Source organism: Clupea harengus, unplaced genomic scaffold (assembly GCF_900700415.2).
Source record: "Clupea harengus unplaced genomic scaffold, Ch_v2.0.2, whole genome shotgun sequence".
NCBI lineage: Eukaryota > Metazoa > Chordata > Actinopteri > Clupeiformes > Clupeidae > Clupea > Clupea harengus.
The window spans coordinates 123,273-143,777 of NW_024879594.1; the positions used below are offsets into that span (position 1 = coordinate 123,273).

Sequence of the window (20,505 nt, forward strand, 5' to 3'; positions counted from 1 at the left end):
GACTGAAACTAGAGTTTTCGTCTAAGAAGGATAAAACTCAGAAGGATAAAAATAACTAAATGTCTAAAGACTAAGACTAAATCTAAAATAGCTGCCAAAATGAACACTGTATCAAAACAAATACCTGTTTGAAATAACATTCTCATTTCTCAAACCTCCCAGCTGGTTCCTGTGGAGTAGAGAAGTACCAAGTTAGGATGTCTACTGGATTCCCAGTGTAAATCACATTATGTATATGTCATTAATAATAATATTTTATTATACAGAATTATTAACTTTGAATCAGTGACCTCTTCTTAATGTCACACAGCTTCTTAATCCATTCTGTTAAAAAAACATTCATGTCACATGAATAAATACAAACAGGACATAGTTTAAGTAACATCAAATTCAAACATTATTGGTTTTTATAACCAGTACTTTCAACTCAATTATTCATCTTATCAAGTCTTCAATCATACCTCTGTTTCATTTTTTGGCACGATTCACACCCCACACCCTTGTACACCCTAGAGAAAGGGAGGATATACAGACATAAATAACTATTGAGAGGCTGTTGGTAAATAAAACAGTACTTGTCAAATAAACTGTATTTGCCACTTACCTCTGGGAAAGTTCAGCAACTTTTTCACAAAGTGATTGTGCAATTGTGCATTGTGCAATGTGTTGAATGTGAGTTGGCTTCCAAGGACAAAGCTTTTCAATAGTATCCGTAATCCCTCCCCAAAAGTGGGCTGGGTTTTTGCTAGAGTGAACTGTATAAAATACCGTGGAAGGACTGAAAACAGGCACATTGTGGCATTGCACTGTGGATACGAATGCTGGATCAGAAAGAAGTCTGCTGAATCAGTTATTTAGTGACTGACACAGAATCATCAGGGCTAGTCTTTTTCCACTTCTCAAATATGACAACATTTTTAGTTGCCATAGACTTTGGCACAGCCTACAGTGGCTACTGCTTCTGTATGAGATCCAACCCTTCTCATATCAGGAATCCACGCTGGGGGGAAAGCAAGGGTTTTGATACACTGAAAACTCCAACCTGCATTTTGTTTGATGAAGACGGGACATTCCTGGACTTTGGCTATGATGCACTTATGGCATACAAGAGAATGGGTCAAAACAACAACAGCTTTTTCAATAATTTCAAAATGCAGCTTTACAACAAAGTAAGTTCACTGTGTACTGTACAGTGGGTGATTGAAGCAGAATATTGTGTATATTATATTGTTTTACAGAATACTGGTTGCACTCTACATGCATATGTTTGTCTATGGTAAAGCATTTTTATGCATTATTCAGTAAGCATTTAATTGAATTGGAAATGTATAGAAACTATGGATGCACCGATACCAATACTAGTGTCTTGTATCGGGCTGATACTTCGTTAAAATACTCGTACTCGTTTTTGAATTGCCGATATCAAGCACCGATACCACTTAACAGTATTTCACTGCATCAAACTGGCCGGGCTATGCTGACACAAAATGTGATTTGTTGTCCTACCTGTCCTACCACTCTCTGCCAGACTAGTAAGTAGCTTATTTGCCGTCTTGTTTTGTCTTGTGTTGCATTTGCTTGATGTTTGACTGTGTAAGGAAAGTTTGTCATAGTGTCAAAGTATTTCAGTATACAGGTTTCGCTAAATTTAGCTGCTAGCATCTCGTTAGCGATTAGCAATTCCGTTGTGCTGCCTTAACGGCGATTTGGGCTCATTTTAAGATAAATGACGACAACAGGAGTAAGGCACAGTGTAAGATCTGCACTGCTCCGGTGTCGAGGGGCGGAAAGGAAAGTACTTTGTTTAACACAAGCAATTTGATTAACCATCTGAAGACACACCATAGTGCTAAGTACACAGAGTTCACTGATGCTAGTGGCGCAAGACCGAAGCAACCAATCTTAACTGACGTGTTGCAAAAGAAAAAAACGCGCACGCACACACAGAGAGAGAAAGGTAGAGAGAAAGACTTATAGTGCCACATAGGTTAAGTGACCGTTTGTGTACTTGAGCAGGAGACTCTTTTGATCCTTTTGTAACTAAAATGTGCTCTTGTGCTAATCCAGTAATAGTTCTGTTCACTTTTTGTTAAGCAGACTGTGTTGTTAACTATGCAGCAAATTGAATTGCCTTTATCTGGTTATATTTGCATTTTGTCTAATGTGATGATATTGTCTGTTTGAAGGCTTTTTTGTTAAAACCAGAAAGCTCTGTTTATTTTTGGCTTGGGATAGCCTTCTGTTAATTTTGTACTATAGGCTTGACATAATCTGCAGAGGATGAAATAAAATCTGCCTCCAAATTAATTGCACTTTCATGGAGACCAAATCTAAGAAGTATCGGTACCGGTACTCGGTATCGGCAAGTCAGTGTTGTTTATGAGAACAATGAACTGAACGCAACCTAATGACAAATAAGTAATTTGAACGGTGAACACGTTCATATTATCTGAGGTCCGGCGCCAATGACGTCTAGCTAAAACGTTACGGAATGTTTTACGTTGTCTAAATCGAATGTTTAGATAGATAGATGGATACTTTATTAATACTGAGGGAAATTTAGGTCATCCAGTAGCTTATACACATACAGAAATACACTTATACACTTATACATCTCACCGACATACATACATAAATCACATATACATACACATATGGAGAACATATTCACACAGAGTGTTTCCAGGTACAGGAAAGGGTCCGACCCTATTGTACAGAGTGCAATGATTTTGACAGTGTCGGTGTCCAGGAGGAAAGTGAAAAGTGATCTTGTGCTGCTGGTGTGGAGAGTGCAAATATATAATGTTCTATATAATGTTATAATGTGCAAATATATAATGTTCTTGTGCTTGTGAGGATGGGTAGTGCAAGACAGTGATCTTGTGCTTGTGTGTGTGTGTGTGTTTGGAAAGTGCAAAGAGAAAAGTGATAGTGTAGAATATGTATGTGGTAAAGTCTGTGCATGGGGCTGAGATGAGATGAGATGAGCAGGGGAGGGCAGACTGAGGTAGACTCATGCAGAGAAGTCCATCTCCCTCCCCCTCCCCTTCTGCGTGGCGTTGAAAAGCTGAATGGCCCTGGGGACAAAGGACTTCCTCAGCCTGTCAGTAGTCTTTAGAGGGGGGTATGTGTCATAATTGGAGTAATTAGGGTCATAAAAGGGTTATTAATATGACAATTTGGACAGATGGAGACTTTGTTGTATGTTTGGGTGTCAGCTTGCTTGTCATATTGGAGTGATGGGACAGGCCCTCTGACCTTTCTCCCCCCTCCACAGAGCCAGTTGAGATCTACAAATGGTGTGAATCGCTTTGATAGTAAGGTGTTATCTGAGCGGATGAGATTTCCCGCCGTATCAATGGTGTTTCTGACCAGGTTCTATCCTGTTGTCATAGCAGGGGTCAGCATGGTTGGGTGATCTAGGTGTGAGCATGGGGTTGATAACAGAAATGTAGTGGTGGATGACGTCGTAAACCAGTGCTACCCAAGAAAGCCATTTGGCTCATCAGGCGCTCAAGCACACCAAAGTCTTGTCAGCCTGTGAGATGTCATTCTTTCATTCTATTATAGCAAACTTTAACATGATATACACATAATCCCTATGGTCTAATGGTAATGATACAGGCTTATTCAAGTCTAAAAGACTTAGTTTTGTAAGGCTTGACCCATAAGACATTTGTTCATGAGATGGTAGCTCAACAAAAGAAGATATAGTTCAACAGCACACACACATGCATGCACGCACGCACCCACAGACACACACACACATACACACATACAAACACAGAGACACAGAGACAGATACACAGTATACTAATAGTTATATTATAAACAATAAAACAGGGGTATTGTGTAATATGTGACTATATTTTAGTTTAATCCCAAAACAGCGTGATACATTGAAGACATACAAACACAAACACACACACACACACACACACACACACACACACACACACCCACACTCACAGTAAGAGATGAGAAAGGTGTTAAATCCACTTTGTTAAGCAACGGTGTATACACAACACATTCGGGGCCCACTGGAATAACTTTGATAGAAAAAAAAAAAAGAAAAAAGAAAAAGTCACCCCATTAGTTGATGGTAGAAAATGGATAGACCATTTGAAAATTATACAAAAAGGTAATCTAAATTCTGAACAAAAAGCCTTAAATGCTCAGTTGAGAAAACAACTTGAGAAGTTGAGAAAACAAATTGAATACAAAATTGAAATACCTCAAGAACAAAAAATGATGTGGTGTAGATGGAGGGTACAATCAAATGCTGAAACACAGCACACCTAAATTAAGAGAGACAATCTTGAAATTATTCAATTTAATCCTGTCGTCAGACCCCTTTTCCAGAACAATGGAAAGGTGAGCCACATCACACCAATTCATAAAAAAGGTGACAAACATAAACCTGACAACTATAGAGGCCTCACACAAGGCCGCAATTTAGGGAACTTATTTTGTGCCATCCTGAACAACAGAATAACACAATTTATCCAGAATAATAATATCATAAATTCATCCCAGATAAGTTTTTCGCAAAATAACAGACCAACTGTTCATATATACACATCCCATACACTCATAGAGGAACATGTACAAAATGTTAAAAAGGTCAAATATTTGGTTGTTTCATAGACTTTAGCAACGCTTTCCACTCAGTATGGCATGATGGACTTATGTCGAAACTAATTCATAGTTGAATTGGAGGCTAAATGTATGACATCATTAAAGACAGGTATAAAAAACAATAAATGCTGTCTAAAAATTAACAACAGAATAACTGGTATTTTGACCAACAAAAGGAGTTCGACAAGGCTGTTGAGTAAGGCCAACCTTATTCAACATATAGATCAATGATTTGGCTACAGAGCTTGAAAGATCTGCGGCCCCAGGTCTTATATTTCTAAATGAAGAGTGTAGAGGCGCTTCAGGAAAGTCTTAATATTCTTAACTAATACAGTCTAACAAGGCCTCCCCTTCCAATTAACCAGTCCAAAATCATGATATCCCAGAAAAGACACACCATACTTAATAGTGTTTATAGGATCACAACTGGTGAACAAAAACTTGAACAGGTAAAAATATATTGTTATTTAGGATTAATGATTTCATCTACAGGACATTTTGATGGTGCAATAAGATATTTAACTGAAAAGGCAAGAACAACATACTGCATGCTAAGGAACTCATCACTAAAATATAACCATCCTATAAAACACTGCTTACACATTTTTGATTCACTACTGAAACCAATACTATGTTATCGGAGTGAAGTTTGAGCAGAGGGGGTGGACACCCCGAGAGAGAGCCTTTAAACTATCTATTAAAAAAAAACAGGGGCTCAACTAAAAAAAATTTTAAAAAAAAGATTCAACCATTGCTTCAAAACTGAAACATCTAAAAGAAAGGAATAAAGAAAATTACATTAAGTACGGGTTTTCCCTTTTTCTAACTGTCCATTACTTGTATCTTCTATAAGTATATCTTATGGAATTTAACTTTACTTGATTATATTTACTTAATTATTATTATTACATTTTTTGCTGTATTACTATTATTATTGTTGTTACTGCTTAAGTGCTTGGGTAATGTTGTATTGTACAGTCATTCCAATAAAGACAATGACATTTAATTGAAATGCAGAGAGAGAGAGAGAGAGAGAGAGAGAGAGATATGCAGAGAGAGAGAGATGTACAGAAAGAGCGAGAATCAAAGAAATGCACTCCACTCCGTATAAAAAACAACAACAAATTCAATAACTCATATTGCAGCATGAAACAATACGAATCCTTTGTAATTAGCCAAGGGAACGTCCAAGGGTTAAGATCATAAGCCTTTGGACTAAAAATTAACAACTTAGAGTTATTTGATGAGTTCAAGGGGAGGGGGAGTGGGAGAGAGGGAGACTTACACCAAATGGCGGCCCTGGAGTGACACAGGGAACGACTTCAGGGATGGAATCCTTATCTGGTTTAAAGCTAAATATACAAATTATATTGAACTTGTTAGAGAAGGTGAACATTATATATGGCTTAAGTTTAAAAAAAAAAAAAAAAAGACCTGAGCTCCAATACCCAAAACATATTCCTATGGACAATCTACATCCCTCCAATTGAATCACCCACTTCCAAACCCAGGGAAACATCCTAATTGTAGGTGATCTGTATGCACACACAGCTGAAGAAGCACACACTACTAGCACAAACAGAGACAAATACATGAATAACAAAACTCACACCAGTCTTACTCTTCCATTAAGGAATAACTATGATAAAATTAACAAATAGAAAGGGGAAAGAACTACTGCAGCTCTGTTGGTCCCACTGTCTGTACATAGTCAATAGTTGCCTAAGAGGGGGCTCCTTTGGCCGCTACACCTACAGCTCCTCTCGGGGCAGTAGCACAGCAGATTACGGATTAACATATTTGGACCCTTTCTCGCTCAGAGCAGTCACAGTCAGGCAACAACCCCCTTTTTCAGACCATAACCAGCTCAGAATATACGTAAAAAGACTCCACTCTAACCAACCATGTTCTAACTCCAGTCATTTATATAACATAACAACTCAATAAAGATGGGCGCAAAGCAGAATACCTGAATATCAGGAAGCAATGAGCAGCCATGAAATTCAAGAACATTTTAATTTGTTCATGTCCCCATGCATATCTCAGCAGTAAAGAAGGAGTAAACATAGCCACAAAGCACATCTTGTGGCACAACAATCAAACTTACCTTTCCAAAAACCAAACCTACCCCCTAAAAAAAAGAAAATGTAAGAAAAATGGTTTGACTCAGAATGTAAAAAATTATCCACCCAAAAACACAGGCCTCCAGACAATCAGGACTGGAGTACGGAGAGACACTCAAACAACATAAACAGACACTGAGAACTAAGAAAGAGCAACACCTAAAAAAAAACAAGTCACACTAATTGAAGATTCAATAAATTCAAACAGCTTCTGGGACCACTGGAAGACCTTAAACAAAATAATAATAATAATCTAGTGATTCAATATGAAGATATATACTGTATATTAAACACTTCAAAGATCCATACCAAGAAACCTGCAACACACCAAAACGAGACCGAATACAGGACAAATTGAACCCATTAGAAACAGTCATTAAGAACTATCAAAACCCATTAGATTACGAAATTACAGAAAAGAATTAGGCCAAAAACTGAAAATGTAGAAAAGTCTGTGCCCCGGACGGCATTCTAAATGAGATGCTTAAACATGCAGACTATGAATTCAAATCAAATCAAATCAATTAAAGCAAACTTTCAATTTAGGGCTTAGAACCGGCTTCTTTCCTGAAGTATGGAATGAAGGACTGATAACCCCCATATTTAAAAGTGGAGACAAGACAGATCCACAAAAGTGGGATCTATATAAACTCATGTGTAGGAAAAGTCTTATGTAGCATCCTAAATTCACGAATCATAGACTTCATCACAGAACATCACACAACACTAAATTTAGAACTACACATCATAGCTTCACATTAAACACAGTAATTGACAATTAAGGGCACACAAATAATGCAAAGATTTAGGCCTGTTTTGTGAATTGTCAAAAAGCCTTTGATTCAGGCTGGCACAGCGGCATTTTCCTAAAATTACTTGAAAGTGGTATCAGAGGGAAAACATACGATCTGATAAATTCAATGTACACTAATGGGTAGTGCTCAATTAAAGCTGGAACAAAGAAAACAGAAGCTTCCTTTCAGAGACGTGGAGTAAGACAGGGCTGTAAACTTGCACCTCACTAAATTAAATTTCTTCTCTTTGCAGACGACTTGGTTTTGCTGTCCCCATTAGCAGAAGCTCATACACATGTTTTGGCAGACTTGGGTCCTGACCATTAAATCCCAAAAAAGAAAAAATACTAACTTTTCAGAAAAATCCAGAGGTCAGGGAAAGAAATTCACTATGCAGGAACATTTTAGACAAGTGTTGTGCTCCTGAGCAGCACTCAGGGAACTTGGAGGCCCGATTCCAGCCCAAATCATCTGGCAGAAAACTGCATTTTGTATCTGCAAGTTGAACTGTTAGTGAAGAATAGACCAGATGTACTAAATGTTTAGAGTTTAAAATGTTAACAACAGGAAGAAAGAACAACATAAACTCGAAAAACACAAATGAGAAGTTTGAATGTATGTCAGTGGCAGAATAGGAGGTTAACAGTGTGAAATGGAGTGCCGAATATTGAGACTTGTAGTAAGGAGGATGAGAGACATTTTGGTCACAGCACCATAAATAAGATTTCTAAGACTAGTCTTTTTTCCTTCGTGTATTCATTTTAGAAAACTCAATGCACTGATTTTTGTCCCCCCTATAATGCTGCAGGGGCCGGGAGCAAAATATTATTTTGTAGTATTTTAACTGGGCATTCATGTAGATGGGGTCATCTAAAAGGAAAAGCTGTATGGTTTGTACAGTGTTCAGTAATTGTAAGGCTCAAAATATTCCAACCAGTCATAGAACCAATCGCAAGATATGGCAGCAAACTTTTAGGTCCTCTGATGTACAAAGGATTCGAAAATGGGGACAACAACCAGTTTAAACCTCGGTATGGAGGAGTAATTTTAAGGTATTACTCACAGGTGTAGTACTAACCATGTTACCGTTAGTGTTTTTATGGTAAACAAGTTCAAAGCTTGTGGTTTTAAATATTTGTGATTGTGGTAACAAATAATAATATAGAATCAACGTACAGTGATTTGATTTGTTTTACTTAACTATATGGAGTGGAAATTGTTGACAAGTCCAACGTAAATTCACTAGCTTTACAACAATGAAAACTATTTAAGTACTGCTCATCCAAGTCAGTTAAGTTGGAACTTCAAGGAGTTGTTCAGATGGTGTAAGTACAAATATTTGAGTAAGAGTTACATATGTAAGTTTGGTCAACTTGATGAATGTCTGTTAGTTAGATGAACACTGATTGATCAATTAGGGTTGACTTAACCAGATAATATTTAAATGACTTGCTAAAGTTTTGTTGGTTTCACATAAGTTAGTTTTTCCTCTGTAATAATAGTATTAAAATAGTTTGAACACCCCTCATTTATGTGGAAAATGTTGACATAACTAGTTTAAGTACATTGAACAACTTTTTTTTTATTATTATTTATTTTGAGTGTAGCATTGAGGTTTCTTTTGTCTTTTTGTTGTTTCAGTTCAACATGTCAGGTAGTTTTTGTCTTTCTTTACTTGGTCATCTACACATTTATATTTAAGGTTAGGGAGATAAATATAAACTATACATGTTGTAAAATGGGGTATTTGATATGCAGGACATTTTTTAAGGTATTACTCACGTTTGTAATACTAACCATGTTACCATTAGTGTTTTTATGGTAAACAAGTTCAAAGCTTGTGGTTTTTAAATATTTGTGATTGTGGTAACAAATAATAATATAGAATCAACGTATTGTGATTTGAATTTACTTAACTACATGGGGTGGAATTTGTTGACATAACTAGGTTTAGTAAGTCCAACGTGAATTCACTAGCTTTACAACAATGAAAACTATTTAAGTACTGCTTATCCAAGTCAGTTAAGTTGGAACTTCAAGGAGTTGTTCAGGTGGTGTAAGTACATGCATTTGAGTAAGAATTACATATGTAAGGTTGGTCAGTGTAATGGATGTCTGTTTAGTTAGATGAACACTGCCTGATCAATTAAGGTTGACTTGACCAGAAAATATTTAAATGACTTACTAAAGTTTTGTTGGTTTCACTTAAGTTAGTTATTTCCTCTGTAATAATAGTATTAAAATAGTTTGAACACCACTCATGTATATGGAAAATGTTGACATAACTAGTTTAAGTACATTGATCAACTTTTTAGTGTAGCATTGAAGTGTGTTTTGTCTTTTTGTTGTTCAGTTCAATATGTAATGTAGTTTTCTCTTTCTTTGTTCACAATTTGGTTTGGTGGTGCAAGGATGGCATAGATCTAATGCTGGTTGTTAGTCACATTAGTTTGGTTGTGCTCGTTTCTTGTGTTAGTTTGTGTGAGCCTTAGCACTAAAAGGCAGTGTTTTTGCGCATCTCTTGGCTATCAAGGGTTTTAGAACAATAGGAGTTGGGGTCACTTGTATATGTTTCCAGAATTTGATGGATCATTTTTCAATTTTATTTGATAAAGGCTACTGGCGTAATTCAGCCCTGCATGCATTGTTATGGGTACTCCTTTATAACTTGAGTATAACAAAATCTCTGTATACCGAGGTTTCAACTGGTTGTTGTCTCCATTTTCGAATCCTTTGTACATCAGAGGACCTAAAAGTTTGCTGCCATATCTTGCGATTGGTTCTATGACTGGTTGGAATATTTTGAGCCTTACAATTACTGAACACTGTACACACCATACAGCTTTTCCTTTTAGATGACCCCATCTACATGAATGAACAAATGCCCAGTTAAAATACTACAAAATAATATTTTGCTCCCGGCCCCTGCAGCATTATAGGGGGGACAAAAATCAGTGCATTGAGTTTTCTAAAATGAATACAAAAAGGAAAAAAGACTAGTCTTAGAAATCGTATTTATGGTGCTGTGACCAAAATGTCTCTCATCCTCCTTACTACAAGTCTCAATATTCGGCACTCCATTTCACACTGTTAACCTCCTATTCTGCCACTGACATACATTCAAACTTCTCATTTGTGTTTTTCGAGTTTATGTTGTTCTTTCTTCCTGTTGTTAACATTTTAAACTCTAAACATTTAGTACATCTGATCTATTCTTCACTAACAGTTCAACTTGCAGATACAAAATGCAGTTTTCTGCCAGATGATTTGGGCTGGAATCGGGCCTCCAAGTTCCCTGAGTGCTGCTCAGGAGCACAACACTTGTCTAAAATGTACCTGCATAGTGAATTTCTTTCCCTGACCTCTGGATTTTTCTGAAAAGTTAGTATTTTTTCTTTTTTGGGATTTAATGGTCAGGACCCAAGTCTGCCAAAACATGTGTATGAGCTTCTGCTAATGGGGACAGCAAAACCAAGTCGTCTGCAAAGAGAAGAAATTTAATTTAGCGAGGTGCAAGTTTACAGCCCTGTCTTACTCCACGTCTCTGAAAGGAAGCTTCTGTTTTCTTTGTTAGTGTTGTGTGATGTTCTGTGATGAAGTCTATGATTCGTGAATTTAGGATGCTACATAAGACTTTTCCTACACATGAATTTATATAGATCCCACTTTTGTGGATCTGTCTTGTCTCCACTTTTAAATATGGGGGTTATCAGTCCTTCATTCCATACTTCAGGAAAGAAGCCGGTTCTAAGCCCTAAATTGAAAGTTTGCTTTAATTGATTTGATTTGATTTGAATTCATAGTCTGCATGTTTAAGCATCTCATTTAGAATGCCGTCCGGGGCACAGACTTTTCTACATTTTCAGTTTTTGGCCTAATTCTTTTCTGTAATTTCGTAATCTAATGGGTTTTGATAGTTCTTAATGACTGTTTCTAATGGGTTCAATTTGTCCTGTATTCGGTCTCGTTTTGGTGTGTTGCAGGTTTCTTGGTATGGATCTTTGAAGTGTTTAATATACAGTATATATCTTCATATTGAATCACTAGATTATTATTATTATTTTGTTTAAGGTCTTCCAGTGGTCCCAGAAGCTGTTTGAATTTATTGAATCTTCAATTAGTGTGACTTGTTTTTTTTTAGGTGTTGCTCTTTCTTAGTTCTCAGTGTCTGTTTATGTTGTTTGAGTGTCTCTCCGTACTCCAGTCCTGATTGTCTGGAGGCCTGTGTTTTTGGGTGGATAATTTTTTACATTCTGAGTCAAACCATTTTTCTTACATTTTCTTTTTTTTTAGGGGGTAGGTTTGGTTTTTGGAAAGGTAAGTTTGATTGTTGTGCCACAAGATGTGCTTTGTGGCTATGTTTACTCCTTCTTTACTGCTGAGATATGCATGGGGACATGAACAAATTAAAATGTTCTTGAATTTCATGGCTGCTCATTGCTTCCTGATATTCAGGTATTCTGCTTTGCGCCCATCTTTATTGAGTTGTTATGTTATATAAATGACTGGAGTTAGAACATGGTTGGTTAGAGTGGAGTCTTTTTACGTATATTCTGAGCTGGTTATGGTCTGAAAAAGGGGGTTGTTGCCTGACTGTGACTGCTCTGAGCGAGAAAGGGTCCAAATATGTTAATGCGTAATCTGCTGTGCTACTGCCCCGAGAGGAGCTGTAGGTGTAGCGGCCAAAGGAGCCCCCTCTTAGGCAACTATTGACTATGTACAGACAGTGGGACCAACAGAGCTGCAGTAGTTCTTTCCCCTTTCTATTTGTTAATTTTATCATAGTTATTCCTTAATGGAAGAGTAAGACTGGTGTGAGTTTTGTTATTCATGTATTTGTCTCTGTTTGTGCTAGTAGTGTGTGCTTCTTCAGCTGTGTGTGCATACAGATCACCTACAATTAGGATGTTTCCCTGGGTTTGGAAGTGGGTGATTCAATTGGAGGGATGTAGATTGTCCATAGGAATATGTTTTGGGTATTGGAGCTCAGGTCTTTTTTTTTTTTTTTTAAACTTAAGCCATATATAATGTTCACCTTCTCTAACAAGTTCAATATAATTTGTATATTTAGCTTTAAACCAGATAAGGATTCCATCCCTGAAGTCGTTCCCTGTGTCACTCCAGGGCCGCCATTTGGTGTAAGTCTCCCTCTCTCCCACTCCCCCTCCCCTTGAACTCATCAAATAACTCTAAGTTGTTAATTTTTAGTCCAAAGGCTTATGATCTTAACCCTTGGACGTTCCCTTGGCTAATTACAAAGGATTCGTATTGTTTCATGCTGCAATATGAGTTATTGAATTTGTTGTTGTTTTTTATACGGAGTGGAGTGCATTTCTTTGATTCTCGCTCTTTCTGTACATCTCTCTCTCTCTGCATATCTCTCTCTCTCTCTCTCTCTCTCTCTCTCTGCATTTCAATTAAATTTCATTGTCTTTATTGGAATGACTGTACAATACAACATTACCCAAGCACTTAAGCAGTAACAACAATAATAATAGTAATACAGCAAAAAATGTAATAATAATAATTAAGTAAATATAATCAAGTAAAGTTAAATTCCATAAGATATACTTATAGAAGATACAAGTAATGGACAGTTAGAAAAAGGGAAAACCCGTACTTAATGTAATTTTCTTTATTCCTTTCTTTTAGCTGTTTCAGTTTTGAAGCAATGGTTGAATCTTTTTTTTAAATTTTTTTTTAGTTGAGCCCCTGTTTTTTTTTAATAGATAGTTTAAAGGCTCTCTCTCGGGGTGTCCACCCCCTCTGCTCAAACTTCACTCCGATAACATAGTATTGGTTTCAGTAGTGAATCAAAAATGTGTAAGCAGTGTTTTATAGGATGGTTATATTTTAGTGATGAGTTCCTTAGCATGCAGTATGTTGTTCTTGCCTTTTCAGTTAAATATCTTATTGCACCATCAAAATGTCCTGTAGATGAAATCATTAATCCTAAATAACAATATATTTTTACCTGTTCAAGTTTTTGTTCACCAGTTGTGATCCTATAAACACTATTAAGTATGGTGTGTCTTTTCTGGGATATCATGATTTTGGACTGGTTAATTGGAAGGGGAGGCCTTGTTAGACTGTATTAGTTAAGAATATTAAGACTTTCCTGAAGCGCCTCTACACTCTTCATTTAGAAATATAAGACCTGGGGCCGCAGATCTTTCAAGCTCTGTAGCCAAATCATTGATCTATATGTTGAATAAGGTTGGCCTTACTCAACAGCCTTGTCGAACTCCTTTTGTTGGTCAAAATACCAGTTATTCTGTTGTTAATTTTTAGACAGAATTTATTGTTTTTTATACCTGTCTTTAATGATGTCATACATTTAGCCTCCAATTCAACTATGAATTAGTTTCGACATAAGTCCATCATGCCATACTGAGTGGAAAGCGTTGCTAAAGTCTATGAAACAACCAAATATTTGACCTTTTTAACATTTTGTACATGTTCCTCTATGAGTGTATGGGATGTGTATATATGAACAGTTGGTCTGTTATTTTGCGAAAAACTTATCTGGGATGAATTTATGATATTATTATTCTGGATAAATTGTGTTATTCTGTTGTTCAGGATGGCACAAAATAAGTTCCCTAAATTGCGGCCTTGTGTGAGGCCTCTATAGTTGTCAGGTTTATGTTTGTCACCTTTTTTATGAATTGGTGTGATGTGGCTCACCTTTCCATTGTTCTGGAAAAGGGGTCTGACGACAGGATTAAATTGAATAATTTCAAGATTGTCTCTCTTAATTTAGGTGTGCTGTGTTTCAGCATTTGATTGTACCCTCCATCTACACCACATCATTTTTTGTTCTTGAGGTATTTCAATTTTGTATTCAATTTGTTTTCTCAACTTCTCAAGTTGTTTTCTCAACTGAGCATTTAAGGCTTTTTGTTCAGAATTTAGATTACCTTTTTGTATAATTTTCAAATGGTCTATCCATTTTTTACCATCAACTAATGGGGTGACTTTTTCTTTTTTCTTTTTTTTTTTCTATCAAAGTTATTCCAGTGGGCCCCGAATGTGTTGTGTATACACCGTTGCTTAACAAAGTGGATTTAACACCTTTCTCATCTCTTACTGTGAGTGTGGGTGTGTGTGTGTGTGTGTGTGTGTGTGTGTGTGTGTGTGTGTGTGTGTTTGTGTTTGTATGTCTTCAATTTATCACGCTGTTTTGGGATTAAACTAAAATATAGTCACATATTACACAATACCCCTGTTTTATTGTTTATAATATAACTATTAGTATACTGTGTATCTGTCTCTGTGTCTCTGTGTTTGTATGTGTGTATGTGTGTGTGTGTCTGTGGGTGCGTGCGTGCATGCATGTGTGTGTGCTGTTGAACTATATCTTCTTTTGTTGAGCTACCATCTCATGAACAAATGTCTTATGGGTCAAGCCTTACAAAACTAAGTCTTTTAGACTTGAATAAGCCTGTATCATTACCATTAGACCATAGGGATTATGTGTATATCATGTTAAAGTTTGCTATAATAGAATGAAAGAATGACATCTCACAGGCTGACAAGACTTTGGTGTGCTTGAGCGCCTGATGAGCCAAATGGCTTTCTTGGGTAGCACTGGTTTACGACGTCATCCACCACTACATTTCTGTTATCAACCCCATGCTCACACCTAGATCACCCAACCATGCTGACCCCCTGCTATGACAACAGGATAGAACCTGGTCAGAAACACCATTGATACGGCGGGAAATCTCATCCGCTCAGATAACACCTTACTATCAAAGCGATTCACACCATTTGTAGATCTCAACTTGCTCTGTGGAGGGGGGAGAAAGGTCAGAGGGCCTGTCCCATCACTCCAATATGACAAGCAAGCTGATACCCAAACATACAACAAAGTCTCCATCCGTCCAAATTATCATATTAATAACCCTTTTATGACCCTAATTACTCCAATTATGACACATATCCCCCTCTAAAGACTACTCCTGTCCGATGAGCATGACAGTGACAGGAGTCTGCCACTGAATATGTTTGCACCATGTTGTTGCTCAGTACCTGTATAATTTCCGCGATGTAGGCTATACCAAAACCAACTAACTCGACTTTGCACTACATTACCCATGAATCATCGCACACACATTGTATACCCAACAAGCAACGTATTCCAAGACAACAGCTCTCGGTCTCATATAAAAATGGCAAGTGAAAGCGAAAACAGAGACGCAGACTCAGCGAGTACATCCGATGCACCTTATTATTAATTAAGTGCGGGATTTTTACACACTGATAAAGTTTCCGACAGTAAAAATCTCACCTTTCTGTGCAAATCATGTCCTCCTGAAAAATTAGCAATAATAAAAAAAACATTTATTTTAGGAATTGATACATGTATCAATATGAAGTGTAGTTTAAGGCAAGGGGTAGTGATGGATGAAGTTTTCTTAAAAAAAAAAGTCTTTCTTTCTCACTTGCCATCTTAAAACTATGAAATTAACTGAACTATGAACTAGTTCAGAATTTAAATGGTGAACTATGAACGTGAACTATTCATGTTTACTTGTATTAACTGAACTTTGAACTAGTTCATGAGACACTGCGGCAAGTACACAAATAAAAATACTCGTACTCGTATTGGTTTGTAAAAAAGTGGTATCGGTGCATCCCTAATAGAAACTGTCAGCTTACTTTCTGAACTAATCATTGTCATCTTATTTTCAGAATATCAGCAGAAACATGATGATCCCCGACTCTGGAGGGAAGCCTATGGAGGCTATGAAAGTATGCTCTGAAAGTCTCCGATATCTAAAGGATCATGCTCTAAACATGATATCAAACCACACGAATGGAAGAACATTCAGTGCCTCTGATGTGACCTGGGTGCTGACTGTGCCGGCAATCTGGGAACCTGCAGCCAAACAATTCATGAGAGAAGCAGCAATACAGGTAAGTCTGCCAAAGCTGTTTTCAACTGTTATGGTTCTGTGACCATTTGAAATACTATTTGAAATACCAATTTAGTCATCTTTTGACCATTACTGACGTAAAAAGTGGTGCACCAACACACCCTACTAACTATTTCTACGCAACTAGACAGACAACAGCACTTCCACTTTTAGAAGTATAGGGTTCTAGTATTATTAGAGTCAACAGTTAGGTAAAACTCAAACCTGAACTGCAGCTTTTCTGATCTGTTTTTATGTGTTTAATCTAGGGCTGTCAGCGTTAACGCGTTAATCTAGGCGATTATTGCGGCCGCGATTAACGCGATAAAATATTTTAACGCAGTTAACGCAACTTTAAAAAAATATATATTTATTTATTTTTTTACTTTTGAAAACTTATGAGTGAAACAATAATACACAAGAAACAGAAAATACTTATGCCTAATTCATGCTACCCCGATTTCACGGAGTCAGACACAGGGAACGCCTCTCCGAACACAGGGAACGCCTCTCCGACTTTAACCGCTCTCCCCGAGCCCTCTCCGAGCCCTCTCCGAGCACTTCAGAGAGGCTGTCGTGCACCTACTAATTTTTCTAACTTCCCGTACGAGAGCCTCTCCGAGGTTTGCTCGGAGAGGGCTCGGAGTAGCATAAATTTAGCTTTAGAAGGTATCTTAACTAAACACAGCAAGTTACTATTAGATTCATTACACCAAGAATCAGAGCAACAACAGATTACAACACAGCTGGCTAATAAGTGCTAACGTCTGCCCCCAACTGGGTAATGAATAAATGGTGTGCTAACGGTCACATATTAGAACGTAACGTATCTAAATTAATAATAATTACATTTTATGTTACAACGAACTAACAAAGTTCATAGAATTTAAACATAGGTCACTTAAACATATTTATCACAGTGTGAGACAGCTAAGTAACTTAGTTAGTACGCACGCTCAAAAACAATGACTGTCACAGTTGTCAAAGTAAAAGTCCATCAACAGAAAGAAATACAATACTGTGTGCGTGCAGGGATGGATTACCGAACGGGCTGAACAGGCCCAAGGGCCCCTGAGCTCAGGGGGGCCCTAAACCAGAGCCTCTGCGTGAAGTTGTTGTTATTAACTTTGCTTGCTGTCAATTGTTTTTAGACTTTGTATTTGTTAATATCAGAAGTGGCTTAAATGTATCTCTTATTTGTGGTTGGAAGCGGTGTATTTTGTTACACGTCCTGACCAATCGTTTCATAATCCGTCCATGTGTGCGTGTCCATAGCAAAAATACACTACAACATGAAACATTAAATCACTCCAAGCAATATACATTTGCTGTCCTAAATAAGATGCTATTTGTTATTACTTGAGGTTATTTCAATAATTGACTATTTTAAGCTTGGCCTACCATTTTATGGGAGCGATGAGGGACAGGTGGGGCTTGAAAAGCCCCCCTTGTTCAAAGTGGGGAATGAGAGAAAAAGTTTGACAACCACTACGGTAGTTGAAGATGAGGGATTGTTGGGCGGAAAGTCTCTGTTTAAAGTGGCATTATGCAGTAATTGTACATCAGGATTAGCAGTTTTACCTTAAAATAACAGCTTAAAAAAATTGGGGCGTTACAATGACTTTTAATATGGAGAATCGCCTCCGTGCCATTGCCATACCAGGGTCTGTAGGCATATTACTACTAAATGTAGGATTGCCTGAAGCCGCCCGGTTTCTACTGTCTGCCAAACTAGTAAGTAGCTTATTTGCCGTCTTGCTTTGTCTTGTGTGTTGCACTTGCTTGATGTTTGACTGTGTTAGGACAGTTGTTGACTAACTAGTTTGTCATAATGTCAAAGTCAGCACATTTCAAGAGATTTTGTTAGTTTCAGCCGCTAGCATATCATTAGCGATTAGCAATTGTTCCGTTATGCTACTTTAAGAGCCAAAATGACAGAACAATCAACAAAACTGAAGTTGTATGTAGCATTTGTCAAGCTGAATTTAGCTATCACAGAAGCAGCTCGTCTTTAAGTTATTACCTTAATGCAAAGCACATTAACGATCTTGCGATTTACCGTCGAGGGGCACCATTGTGTTTTAAAAAAAAAATAAAATTAAACAAGAGTGTCTAAAATTCACACTGTATGATGTGATTACTCGTTAATTTACAAGATTTAGTCTTAAGAAGAAAAACAAACTTTTAATTGCGATTAATTCATTTCAAAATGGTTTTTTTTATCGATTGACAGCCCTAGTTTAATCATAAGCTACAATCCTGTTGATTCATTAAAAGCGTCCTCAGAATATTCAGTCCAGTGTCTGTTCACAGGGGACATTTTAATGAAAACATATAAATACAGGGTTACCTGCTTGTACTGTATGTCACGAGTTGGGACATTTGTTTACCTCTAGAGGCCGCCAAGGACTTTGATTTTTGGTGTCCATGTGCTTCAGTCCTGACCTCTCACCTTTTGTGTTTACTTACTGCGTTTATTTGTTTCTCCCCTATTTTCTGGCGGTTTCGGGTTCAAACCCTGACTCCAGCCTGACGCTGTACTTGTTTAGATGCCTATTTATGGTTATTTTTCAGGGAGGTCTGATCACTGAGACAGACTCATCAAAGCTCATCATCGCGCTAGAGCCAGAGGCAGCCTTAGTGTGGTGCAAGCAGCTTCCCAGTGATGGCTTCATCTCAGAGGGACTTGACCACGAAATACTGGAGCTAAAACCTGGAACACAGTACATTGTTGCTGACTGTGGAGGTACAGGCTTAATCTTTCATAGCAATCCTGTGCAAAGCAAACTTTACCTTACATACTGCAGTCACAGCTATCAAGCATTTTCTTTTCTTGGATTATTGCTTTTTAATTTCAGGTGGAACAGTCGACATTACTGTGCACGAGGTTTTGGAAGGAGGGCTCCTGAAGGAATTGCACAGAGCTTCGGGTAACGATATGGGTGGTGGATCAGTTGATGCTAAGTTTAAAAATCTCCTCAGAGACACCTTTGGTTCTAGTTTCTGGGACATATATGAAAAAAAACACCCCAGTGAAGTGCAGAGAATGATGTTTGATTTCACTACATTTAAGTGTTGTGATGAAAAGCAGGATGTTTACATTCCTTGCCATTACAACTTGTCCACTTTAGCACAGAAGAAGCAAAACATTTGCCGCTTCTTCACAGATGTTCAGGGGGTCTCATGGACAGAAGGCTCTATCAAAATTACCTTTTCAAAGCTAAAAGATTTGTTCAGGGAGAGTGTGGACAAAATAGTGCAGGACATAAGAGCAATCCTACACACACCAGAGATCAACATAGACTACATTCTCTTAGTAGGGGGCTATGCATCTTGTAAAATCCTCCAGAATGAAGTGAAAGAGCAGTTTGGCAGTCAGTGCAGAATCATGTGTCCTATAAATGCTCAGCTGGCTGTGGCAAAAGGGGCAGTCCTGTTTGGAATGAACCCCAAGATCGTGGCATCACGAGTCAGTGCTCTGACCTATGGCATTGCAGTAGCACACCCATTTGACCCAGCAAAACACAGGGTAGAGAAGCGAAGAGAAAACAAGACAAAAGACTATGTGTACTGTGACGATCTTTTTCACAAATTTGTCCAAAAAGGTCAGTCTGTACTCTGTGATCAGGCTGAGGAGTATACGTTTAATCCAGTTAGTTCTGACCAGACTGCCATGAGCTTCCCATTTTACAGCACAGAGAAACCAGATGCAATGTATGTAGATGAGCCTGGAATGAAAAAAATTGGACAGATCGTTGTCAATATGCCTGATATAAGGGAGGGCCGAAATCGAAAGGTGAAACTTGAGGTTAGTTTTGGAGTAACAGAGATCCAAGCTACAGCCATGACCTCCAACGAACAAGAATTACTTAGGCCGAATTTTATGACGCATTGAAAACAGATTTATGGCTTTATATCAAATTACAGGAAGTCACACACAGAGAGTTTCAATCATTTGAAAAAATATTTCTGTCAAAACGAGCTTGAAGATCGTCTGTGACATTTCTATTTAACATGAAATGGAGAGGG

At 37.6% G+C, this 20,505-nt stretch overlaps 1 protein-coding gene across 1 annotated transcript; it reads left to right on the top strand.

The window, feature by feature from the left end:
* The first annotated feature begins 905 nt into the window (after positions 1 to 905).
* On the top strand, positions 906 to 20,371 carry LOC122129131 (heat shock 70 kDa protein 12A-like). The gene is made up of 5 exons (XM_042704174.1): positions 906 to 1,169; positions 16,253 to 16,477; positions 19,051 to 19,222; positions 19,335 to 19,469; positions 19,608 to 20,371. Exons 1-5 carry the CDS (start codon positions 906 to 908, stop codon positions 20,369 to 20,371), a joined length of 1,560 nt encoding a protein of 519 aa, XP_042560108.1.
* The last annotated feature ends 134 nt before the right edge of the window (positions 20,372 to 20,505 follow it).

What these genes read in the sequence shown, in the direction of transcription:
- LOC122129131 (XM_042704174.1), top strand. Translation starts at nt 906, where the DNA reads ATGACAACATTTTTAGTTGCCATAGACTTTGGCACAGCCTACAGTGGC. An exon ending in AAATGCAGCTTTACAACAAA is followed by an intron (nt 1,170 to 16,252) that starts GTAAGTTCACTG and finishes TCTTATTTTCAG; the next exon opens with AATATCAGCAGAAACATGAT. An exon ending in TCTCCTCAGAGACACCTTTG is followed by an intron (nt 19,470 to 19,607) that starts GTTCTAGTTTCT and finishes TGTCCACTTTAG; the next exon opens with CACAGAAGAAGCAAAACATT.